Below are 11,896 nucleotides of genomic sequence, written 5' to 3' on the forward strand. Positions count from 1 at the left end.
AGCCTGCCATTGCATATTCAACAATGGCTTCTTTATTGTCATTTTAAGTAAGGTTTGATCCTAGGATCTTGTTTCCCTAGGTATAGTTATAAATAGCAGTCTTAGCAGCCATTGTAGGGCACAAAATTCTTGGCAAAACATATGATGTATTTCATTTTTGCTCTCAATTAAACAATCTTATTTGCTTTTTTATATTATTCTCGTTTGTGTCGTCGGAGACACTATTCTCGAAGCCAGACTTGTCATCTTCCTCAATTCTAATTACTAAGTCTTACTTTTAATCTTATTTATTTACTTTGGATCAAATCAGTTCGATTGCACGTAACAAATTTAAGTGTACCGCTTTACGGGTAAACAATAACCTAATTACCTAAATTCTTATCGAAACCCACAAGTTGTTTAAGGTTATTTCAGCTAAACAACAACAATAAAAGCAACATAACCCTTTCTTTAAGCACTCATTGCTCTCATCTTGTTCCTCTTATTTCCACTTACAGTTCAAATAACTAGGAAAAAAGAAAGAAAGAGGAAGATGATAAACAAAAAAGATAGAGTTAGAGATTTTTTCAATAATTTAGTTGTTTATTTGGAAGCCCCAATTTATTTATTTATAATCTAGTCTTCCTTTCATCTTATCAGCTTTTTAAATGTGCCACATAAAAAATTAGTAAAAAAAAAAAGAAAAAATTAGTGAGAGAGTCTCCGCCCGAATGGAAATGCCGTTAGGTTGGGTAAAAGCGTAAATAAACTAAAATAAATACAGATGGACACATCCACAAACTCCAAGAACAGTGAGAGCACAAATTCAAAAAAAGAAGCTTTATTTTATTTTTGAAAACAAATCCCCCCACCCCCCAATCACCTTTCCCTCTTCTCATCTCTCACTCCCAACGATCAAATGCGATTCACTGAACCCTAACGCACACAATTTCACTCTTTGCTCCTCCAAATCTCTCTCCAATGCAGGATTTCATCGGTTCCGTTCGCCGATCTCTGGTTTTCAAGCAGTCCGGAGACTTCGATACCGGCGCTGGCGGTGTCGGCAGTGGATTCGGAGGCTTCGTTGAGAAACTAGGTTCGAGCATTCGCAAATCAAGTATTGGAATCTTCTCGAAAGCTCATGTTCCTGCTCTTCCGTCTATTTCTAAAGCTGAGCCGCCCGCGAAGGCTCGGAAAGATAATACTCCGCCAATCCGGTGGAGGAAAGGTGAAATGATTGGATGTGGTGCTTTTGGTAGGGTTTATATGGGGATGAATGTTGATTCCGGAGAGTTACTAGCTATAAAGGAGGTGAATTTTTCGTTATTTTGCTATTTCAGTTGTTTAGTAATGTTGTTCATATAATAAATTTCAATTTTTAAAGAGATTTGTGATTTTTGAATATTTTTTGTTCTTGCAGGTTTCGATTGCGATGAATGGTGCTTCAAGAGAGCGAGCACAAGTAAGCGGTTTTTATTTAGCTGATTGCTTCATTTTATTCACTTAGTTTGATCAGTTTTCCTAAAAGATAAATTGTTTTACCAGTGTATAGAGGATTCTTATAAATGACTTTAGTTAATTTGGGATTGAGTAGTAGTAGCAGCAGTTGTTTACTATGATCAATTTGCCTCATAAAGAACCAAAATTTGTTTAGTTCTATGCCAAGATTCCTAGTTTTTTCTTTTCTTTTGTCTTTCAATTAGCTGATCTGTATTTGTAATTAACAGGCTCATGTTAGAGAGCTTGAGGAAGAAGTGAATCTATTGAAGAATCTCTCCCATCCCAACATAGTGGTGAGCGCAATTCTGTTGTATATTGAATATTATAAGGTTGTGGATAGAGTTCTTCTGACTGTGCTTTTTTTTCCCTCAGAGATATTTGGGAACTGCAAGAGAGGCAGGATCATTAAATATATTGTTGGAATTTGTTCCTGGTGGCTCAATCTCGTCACTTTTGGGAAAATTTGGATCCTTCCCTGAATCTGTAAGTGCTGTCTGCTTTAGGAAAACGTTAAGTACTGGTGTTTTTGTTTTTTCTCACTACATTTTCGAGAAACTATCTGTTGCCACTTCTACCTCTTCTTGTTTGTCGCAATGGACTTAATTTTCTGCAACTGCCAACTGAAATTTGCTTATCAGCACAGACCGTGGCTTCCTAACCTTCTGAATTAATCTCATTATGGGTGCTGAATTAGGTTATAAGAATGTACACCAAGCAATTGTTATTAGGGCTGGAATACTTGCATAAGAATGGAATTATGCACAGAGATATTAAGGTAGTTTTTTTCTCCAACTATTCTCATGAGATTTAGCTCGTTTTCCTGCATGCTCTCTCCATGGCTCTTTTTATTTGGTGAAATATCTTTTTCATTTAGGGAGCAAACATACTTGTTGACAATAAAGGTTGCATTAAACTTGCTGATTTCGGTGCATCCAAGAAGGTTGTTGAATTGGTATGGACTTTTTTGGCATCTTTGTCTTATTATTTTGGTATTGTTGGTTGGAGTATTCTTTTATAGCTGACTCTTGACTGCTTCAGGCTACTATGACTGGTGCCAAGTCAATGAAGGGTACTCCATACTGGATGGCTCCCGAAGTCATTCTGCAGACTGGCCATAGCTTGTGAGTAGAATTATTTCATATATAATCTCCAAGTTGTGGTGTGTGGACTGTTGAGAGGACCGTCTGTAATCTTGTAGTATATAGTTTTTACAACTGGTTACTTGTACACCCACAAAGCAGTGCCCTCATGTGTCAATATATACATATGGTGGGAATTTCATCTAGTAGCTTCAGAGTAGAGCACCTAAGTAGGATTGAATTGGTACTCAGATGATTGGATTGTTGAACAATCTGATCCTACCGAAAACTAATACAAACACATTCGACCTATTTTTCCTTAACTAGTTAGTATTAATGAATTAAATCCAGTTTAATTTTGTCAAAATAATGTTGAGAAAAATTATTCACTCCAAATAAATGTTGCAGAGACAAATTTGCATATGATTTCTATAATAGCACATGAATTATCACCAACAGAATACGTCAATTACAATTCACCCGTTCTCCTCTATTGTTAATAGCTTCAATGTTTATTTTCCCAAATTGCAGAAGTAGGGAAAATTTGCAAAAGACGGATGGTAATGCATGACCCTCTTTACAACACTGGAAAGAAACATTGAGATCCTTCAACCAAATAATCATCTTTTGTGTCGTTACGAAATTTTTACTTAACCTTGTAACTCAAAATTGATAAAATTCAAGTTTACAGTACAAATTTAAATTTCTCCTTTAGTGCCCAAATGTCCTAGTGTCTGGAGAAGCACTGTGTCTCCTGAAACAATGCCTTTTCTTCTGAATGGGTGTTTGGTCCCTTTCCTGCTCTACACATCCCTACATTAATTGCGTTCTACTAAACATGATAGCTCTGCTGACATATGGAGTGTCGGATGTACTATTATCGAAATGGCTACTGGAAAACCTCCTTGGAGCCAGCAGTATCAGGAGGTAGGCATGGGTTTCAATTAACTTTTATTAATTACATTGTGAGTTGACATGAAAATTTCTATATTATTGTTACCTTCGTGCCTGACACATTACTATTTCAGGTTGCTGCTCTCTTCCATATAGGGACAACTAAATCCCATCCTCCCATCCCAGAGCATCTTTCTGCTGAAGCAAAGGACTTCCTATTAAAATGTTTGCAGAAGTATGTCTGAATTTTCTGCTTGACTTCCCCCTACTGCCACCTTATCAGTAATTCCCTATCTAAACTTTATGCATTCCCTTTCTTGGGGAAATTCCTAGGGAATTCGACATAAAGCTGGATTATTTCCATGGCAGCATATGCAAAGAGATGCTCAAGTTATTAATTATTACCTGTCTTCCTTCGTGTCCTTATTCTTGCTTTTTGACTTGATGTTCTGGCAGGGAACCGCACCTGAGGCATTCTGCATCAAATTTGCTTCAGGTATTCATGAAATTGGTCCTTCAATTCTGAATTTTTGTTGGATTGACATTATCTGTGGTTCGTTGGGGTGACTGAGGCTTTATATATTACTAGTATGTATAAAAGTGACCTATGGAAAGCCTACTGGTTAGCAACAGTACAAAACAAAAAAAAACTTGTCATTGATGGAACCTTTGTCTTTGGTAACTGTGTGCAGCATCCATTTGTTACGGGAGAACATCAGGAAGCTCGCCCTTTTCTTCGCTCATCCTTTATGGTTAGAAATTGTCTAAACTTTTCCATCATTCTGTAATCCTCATCATACTTTTGTTAAAACAAAGTTTAATATGACAATCAACAGGGAAACCCCGAAAACATGGCAGCGCAAAGGATGGATGTTAGGACCTCGTAAGCATTTATTTTTCCTATGTTTAGATATCTGAAGGTTATTTTCATCACTCATGGACTCTATCTTAATAAAAGCTAAGGATCTTATGATGCTGCAGAATCATTCCTGATATGAGAGCTTCCTGCAATGGTTTGAAAGATGTTTGTGGTGTTAGCACTGTGAGGTGCTCCACTGTGTATCCCGAGAATTCCTTAGGGAAAGAGTCACTCTGGAAACTAGGAAGCTCTGATGATGACATGTGCCAGATGGATAATGATGATTTTATGTTTGGTGCATCTGTGAAGTGCAGTTCAGATTTGCATTCTCCTGCTAATTATAAGGTGCAGTTTCCTTTTGTCATTATGTATAGAATTTGTTATTATGAATGAGAAAACAAAATGTACATCTTCTTTTGTTTTTGAATGTAGAGTTTTAACCCTGTGTGTGAACCTGATAATGATTGGCCATGCAAATTTGATGAAAGTCCCGAGTTAACGAAAAGTCAAGCAAACCTGCATTATGATCAAGCAACTATTAAGCCCACTAATAGTCCCATCATGTCATACAAGGAGGATCTTGCTTTCACATTTCCAAGTGGGCAATCTGCAGCCGAGGATGATGATGAGTTGACAGAGTCTAAAATTAGGGCATTCCTTGATGAAAAGGTAGCTATTCACCATTCACCAGTGTGTGAAATTTTCATACGGTATCTCCAACCATATGCTATCACAGACTTGAATTTTTTTGATAAGATAAAGTAACTACTTGAAATTTTAAACTTGTCGTTCCTCCTTAGAGGGAATATCACATGCTCCTCCTTAAAGTCTTATCTCTGATATATGTGATTTTCTTACAGTGCAACCAACCATAATGTTATCTCAGTTAAACTTCTAAACTTGTGGGTCCCCCTTAGTGGAATTCCACTCTTATCTCTATTCATTGGTAAACTGATGTAGGCAATGGACTTGAAGAAGCTGCAAACACCACTATATGAAGGATTCTACAATTCCTTGAATGTTTCCAGCACACCAAGTCCTGTTGGCATTGGGAACAAGGAAAATGTTCCAAGTAACATAAACTTACCACCAAAAAGCAAGTCACCAAATCGTATGCTTAGCAGAAGGCTTTCTACTGCCATTGAAGGTGCTTGTGCTCCCAGCCCAGTGACTCATTCCAAGCGAATATCAAATATTGGTGGCCCAAATGATGAAGCTATTCAGGAAGTTCAGTCGCCGAGGCATAATGAATGGAAAGATCTTCTTGCTTCTCAACGTGAAGCAGTTAATTCAAGGTAGATAATGCATTTGTGCTATTCTTCCTTCTTGACTAAATTCTAAATTCAGTTTCTTCGTGTATTGAGACTGAATTATCTTGCTATTTCTGCAAGCTTCTCTGAGAGGCAAAGAAGGTGGAAAGAAGAGCTTGATGAAGAGTTGCAAAGGAAACGAGGCAAGTTGGACCCTTTGTTTCTTGGTTAAGATTTATAACTAAATTAATTTTGACGAGTATTGCTTGAGGATTTTTTCTTAATATGGACAGGCAGTCCATATCTGTTGAAGCTTCCACCATTCAGCTGATTTTTGACTTCTTTTAGCTTTATTGTTCCATGCCTCTCAATGTAGAATACATTATTGACTATAGTAGAATTTAAGCGAATAGAGTCTGAATAAAACATCAAATTACAGTAAAACAGTGTAGAAATGAAAAGGTGAACAAGTGGCGTCAGATAAAGTAAATTGGGAAGAAAAAGGAAACCGAATGATTAATTTGGATAAGAGACACTTGTCAAAAAAAAAAAAAAGATGGAATGGAGATAATAATACTAGGAGTGCATGTATTTGCCGGTTTCTTATTTCTTTTTCTAAGTCATAGTTTGTTTGCTAGTCATTAGAGATTTCAGACTTCTAACTCTTCAATTGCTTCAGTGAGTTGTATTAGCTAGGACATCGTGTGTTCAATACAGTCCGATTTGCAAGTTGCTTTTTGTATCTCAACTTGTAGAAAGTTTCAGATTGACTCGATCACAGCCTCAAGGCTCGTCAATATTCCTTTCACACATCCTTTTGACAATGTCTTTGTAGAACTTTGGTAAGAATATGTTGAGTGAACATGGTTCTAATTTGAGAAGTTGTGAAAAAATGGAAGAGTGGTGCGTATGCAGGAGCACTAATGTAATTGCATTATTTTGGTAGGAATAGGTGATTAGTACTCCCTTTGTTTCACTTTATATGGCATATTCTTTGACCACAAACTTTCCATTAAATTTTAAAAAATTGTTAGTTATACTTCCTCTTGTCCCATTTTATGTAACACACTTCCTTTTTAGTTTGTCCAAAATAGTAACATCTTTATCTTTTTGGACACTATTAAATTCCAGCATCCCCATTTTACTCTTAATGACATGCCTTGTTGGGATCCTCACTTCTACTTATTTAAAATGAAAAGACATGTGGAACTCTCACCGCTACTCATTTAACATGGTACTTTGCATATATTTGGCTTACATGTCGAAAGTCTTCTTTAATTTATTAAATTCCATGGCTAGTCAAACGCTATCACATGGGATGGAGGGAGTAGTATTTTTGACCTATTGTTAATTTTATTTTTAAAAAGATAAAAAATAAAAACTAATGTCGGAATTGAGACCGACAATTAGAAGGTTGACCCCTCTATTTCGAACCCCCCTTTTCATTCCTTTTGAAACGGAGGTTACATAGAAAGTTTGGCTATCTTCTCATTTTTTGTGGTGGGGGGGGGGGGGGGGTGCAAAATCCATCTTAGATTGGTTACAAGAGTACCATTGCGTGATACATTAAGAATAATATGAAAAAAGTTTTTTGTACACTTCTTGTATGCTGGAGTTTGGCGAAAATAAGAAAACTATTACTTTATTAAAAATTAATACAGACAGTTGATGGGATGAATAAGGTCTCTTAATGCTTTGTACTTCTTTCTCATTATTATGAAACAATCTATATTCTATTTTGGAGTCTATGGAACATTGGAACGATAAGAATAGAAGTGTGTTTTATAGTAATTAGAAAAACGTAAAAGCATTAAGAGATCCTTTTTATTCCAAAGTTATTTTTATTGTGAAAAGAATATATTTTGTGGGTAATTGGTCAAACTTGGGGGAAAATGACTCAAGAAAAGTCTCATACAGATCTTGTGCATAATACTTGACACCAACTTTGTGTTTATGGAGTAATGATATTCTCTGACTAATGAAAAGAAAAGGAGATTATCTAGGGTGAACTTTTTGAAGGCTTATTGTATTGTACTAATCCAAGTTATTCGCCCAAAATTAACCCCAATTTTCCAAGATCAGCTAAAGATCTATAAGGCTCAATGTCATGCGGAATGACGTGCATGGCTCTGAGCCCCCGATTTGTTGAACCTCTTCCGTGTCATTGCATCTTACCATGTACTTCTGTTCCTCCACAGTGATCTGATTAACGGTTGCTATAGGTGATTAAAGTTGTGGTAGTCATCTTAACTTCTTTTAATCTTCTCTTATCCTGTACTTCCTGCTGTCGATTCAGAAAAGATTGCGAGGAGCAATTAGTAACTTGTAGTTATGTGATTGATAAGTGCCTTGTCATCGGAGTTTTCCATGTTTTTATACTCCTATGGGATTTTATTTGACCTAAGTTGCTTGTCATATATGAATTCTTGCCTAAAACGGCAAGATTTGCCTCTCAGACAGTAACTTTGAGCTATGCCTACCAAACTCAATATAATAATTCATTTGTTTTCAATTAAACTTTCTGAAAGTTAACCCAGGTCAAATAAAATGGGATGAAGTGGGTAAAACAATGCCACTTTTCTGAGAGAGTATAATTTTTTTTCACATGTTGCCCCTGTTCATGTCAACATATGAAGTGATTGATTTAAACATTGCTGCAATTGCTAACTGGCGACTATAGTCTGGAAATGGTCAAATTCTTTCCGATCTTGCATTAATATTTCCGAGGAAGTCTAACTCTATCTATTTAATTATGTTTTCCTGGAAATGCTTTTATGCTATTGTTAATGGTCTTTTGAGTTAATTCTGGTTGATTTATATGATTTTTTTGTGATGTTGAAAATCTTGTACTGCAGAGATTATGCGTCAGGCAGTCAACTTATCACCACCAAAGGATCCAATTCTAAATCGATGTAGAAGTAAATCAAGGTTTGCATCTCCTGGAAGATAAATGTATGTACTTGTGTCCCTAAACTAAAGTCAGTTTGAAGAACATAATTAATGATCCTGCAACACCAGAACAGAGAGTTAGATGTCTTGGGCAGGTATACGAACGTGAGGTTTTCTTGACCCGTTACTACAGGGATATCAGCGCTTGTCAGATAGAGTGAGCTGTTACTACAGGAATATCTATCAACCTGTTAATCATATTATAAAATGTCAATAATTCGCATTGTATACATTTTGATCATTCTCCTGAGAGCATTGTAAGAAAAATGCAGGCTTTTTTATCACCTAGATAAGTGCTCTCTCATGGTAGTTACCAATATTAAAACGCTGAGAAAAGTTGAGTTCGCATCTGCTGAATTGTTTGTAAAATGTGATATATTAATGTATTTTACCCTGTTACAACCTACAAATTTGCATCCTGCTGTAGCCTCTTATACCTCTGTTGAATGAATCTTTAAATGTCAATTGCTGGTTCTAAGCACTTTTTTAATCTCTAAAATCGTAAGTTGCTTATATTGTCTGACTACATGAGTTGTTCGCCTGCGAGCTAAAAGTAATGAATGTGAAAACATATGAAACTTCACATCGTACTGGGAACGCCTGTAGTAGTGTTGGACCATTAACATTAAGTCAGATCACCTGTGACTGAGAAATGCATGTTGAAATAGCAGTTCTGATGTTCTAATGCCAGAGCAAGATACAATAATAAATCACATTGGACAAGACCTGAAGAAAATAAAATCAGTAATCTTTACAGAATATGGTCATATTGAAAAATGTTGAGGACTGCGAAAATGTTCTTATAACAGCTACTATTAACTTGTGGAGTTATGCTTACTGAAATCATTAGATTGTCAATTGAAATATGTTACTTCCTTTGTCACTATATTGGGGAGTCAAAACAATTTCTCCTTAATGATTTTCTAAACTTTTCAATATTTTTAACCACTTATTATTTATTGTATTGTCTACATAGACTGAATATGTGAATTTCTTTAAAAGATTAAGAAATCAACATCTAAAGTCGCATCTGAAATTTGTTTTGTCTCAGCAGTTCCTGTGTGGAATAGATAAGTTTATGTTCCTAAATTAGTGGGATTACTTCAAATATTGGTGAAGAAGTCAAAGAAAACATTTTTCTCAGCGGCGTCCCATGTTTGTTTCCAAAAAAAGGTTTCCAAATCACCAAACACGATTTAACATGTCTTGGCAGAGGTTTACCCATTAAGATGACGAATTAACTCATCAAGATCTTAGCATTCTATATGTTTCCAGACAAAGATCTAACAAAGCATATTTCATGGAGCAAAAGTAAAGGGATTTGGTTGGTGAGTAAACTAAGGCTGTTCACATTTTTTCTTTAGCTTTAAGATTATGCACAAAAAAGGTAATCTTCTTGTGATGGAAAAGGCAGCAAGGTGCATAGCTTTGTATGAATTATTTGAATGAAGAAGCTGAGGTTTAGATTTTGTGAAAGATTAAAATGAAAGAAATAATGATTAAAGTGAAGAGAGCAAAATTTTGAGATGGATGAGTTGGACATGTCTTTTACCTCTTTTTGCAAATATAAAGAACCTTTTTTGTGGAAAAGACTTAGATTTGGGATGGTCTAAGAAAAATATCTTGGGTTTATGGAGAGATCACAAGAATCGATCTTCTTCTTGCAAGTTCACAAGTGGAAGAATATTCTGTGTCTCATTCTTAAGATTTTGGTAATTGTACTATAGCTGATAATTTTTCGTTCTTTCTTTTTATTTTATTTTTATGTGATGGTGGACAGTGAATAATGGAGGACATATTGTATACGGTCGAAATAGATTTCGGTCTTCTTACGTTCGATCGAGTTCGAGTGTTAAAAAGTCGGAATGAGATTTTGGGAGTGAGCTCTGAGATCAGTACTAACGAGCCTCGAGCCCGAAGGTCGCTCGAGGAGGCGGCTCGATAATCCTATCGAGCCCGTGACCGAATCGATCCGCAAGGCACTGCTTCGAGGTCGGAAATGCGCGACGCCCATCTCGAAGGTCGAACTCAATCCAAGACCGAAGGACCCGACCAAGTAACGAGTTCGAGCCAGTATCGAGCTCACAAACAAGAGTCGTTGCAACCGCACCAAGAGAGAGAATCTTGGCGGGAATCAAGAAAGAGACAAGTCATCATAGGCCTTCCACTATATGTTTTATTTTATTATTTTTTATAATGACCCTCTTCTATAAAAGGGAAAATCCTTGTAAGCTAAAGGAGGTTGAACGAAAGATCACTTCTTATTGATAGTTATCTCCTTTTGCTGGTTATTTTCATTCTTACATTCAACAATACTCATATTTCCATTTCTCTACGCGATTTATATCAAATTGTATCGCATATCCTTAGAACCATATACAAATATAACGTTATCCGATTTTTCCGATAAACAGTTTGGCGCCCACCGTGGGGCTAAGGGTAACAGTGATCGTTTGGTATAAATCTAAAGTACACGCCAGTTTGCAACTTCTAATCAGCAATGGCTTCACCTATCGACCACGAAGCCGGCCTTCAAGATGAAACCAACAACTTGGCACCCGGGGCCGGAAGGCCACTCGATGATGGCACTGAGGCTCGAATCGAAGCACCCGAAATTCGAGCTGAAGTACCATTGGATGTCAATTCACAAATAGCTCTAGAGGCAAATCAGTGTTCCAAACCGGAAAGAAGAATTCATGGCGGTACTCGATCCGTAGCTCGAGACACCCATAACGTGGAGGAGATCGGAGTCAGCTTATGGATGATCTTCGAGATGTTACAAGCCCAGCAAATAGCGATAGCTCAGTTGCAGAGCCAAACTCAGATACAAAGCAGGTCAGAGCCCAATCCGCTTCGAGAAGTCACCCACAGAACGGAACCGGCCATAGAGAAGTCAAATGAGCAAGAATCGGGGACTACTCGCAAAATTACTAAATTGCTCGAGGAGCTCACAAAACGAGTCGAAGCCAACGATAAAAAAGTAGAAACATATAATTCCAGGGTCGACCAGATCCCGGGAGCTCTACCAATGATAAAAGGGCTAGATTCAAAAATTTTCATTCAAAAGCCTTTTCCCTCGAGTGCAGCCCCAAAACCAATCCCCAAAAAATTCCGTATGCCCGAAATACACAAATATAATGGAACGACCGACCCCAACGAGCACGTCACTTCTTACACGTGTGCCATCAAGTGCAATGATTTGGAAGATAATGAGATCGGATCTGTATTATTAAAAAAATTCGGTGAAACCCTGCCAAAGGGGGCAATGATATGGTATCATAATTTACCATCTAACTCCATTAATTCTTTTGCTATGCTTGCAGATTGCTTCGTAAAAGCACATGCCAGAACCATAAAGGTCGAAACCAGAAAGTCGGACCTGTTCA

The 11,896-nt window shown here is 36.9% G+C and overlaps 1 protein-coding gene across 1 annotated transcript; it reads left to right on the forward strand.

The window, feature by feature from the left end:
* Positions 1–783: 783 nt before the first annotated feature.
* LOC107765578 (mitogen-activated protein kinase kinase kinase NPK1-like) lies at positions 784–8,920 on the forward strand. The gene is made up of 17 exons (XM_016584243.2): positions 784–1,290; positions 1,400–1,441; positions 1,707–1,772; positions 1,852–1,962; positions 2,174–2,254; positions 2,354–2,431; positions 2,518–2,600; positions 3,404–3,485; positions 3,587–3,687; positions 3,909–3,948; positions 4,145–4,204; positions 4,289–4,335; positions 4,434–4,656; positions 4,744–4,980; positions 5,272–5,606; positions 5,703–5,764; positions 8,417–8,920. Exons 1-17 carry the CDS (start codon positions 961–963, stop codon positions 8,509–8,511), a joined length of 2,073 nt encoding a protein of 690 aa, XP_016439729.1. The 5' UTR covers positions 784–960; the 3' UTR covers positions 8,512–8,920.
* Positions 8,921–11,896: the final 2,976 nt, after the last annotated feature.

The sequence above is a fragment of the Nicotiana tabacum genome, chromosome 14, assembly GCF_000715075.1.
Source record: "Nicotiana tabacum cultivar K326 chromosome 14, ASM71507v2, whole genome shotgun sequence".
Lineage (NCBI taxonomy): Eukaryota > Viridiplantae > Streptophyta > Magnoliopsida > Solanales > Solanaceae > Nicotiana > Nicotiana tabacum.

Excerpts from the sequence above, each read along its gene's own strand:
- LOC107765578 (XM_016584243.2), top strand. The coding sequence starts at position 961 with ATGCAGGATTTCATCGGTTCCGTTCGCCGATCTCTGGTTTTCAAGCAG. Across the intron at positions 1,773-1,851 it reads TCTCCCATCCCAACATAGTG|AGATATTTGGGAACTGCAAG; the intron begins GTGAGCGCAATT and ends TTTTTCCCTCAG. Across the intron at positions 2,255-2,353 it reads TTATGCACAGAGATATTAAG|GGAGCAAACATACTTGTTGA; the intron begins GTAGTTTTTTTC and ends TTTTTCATTTAG.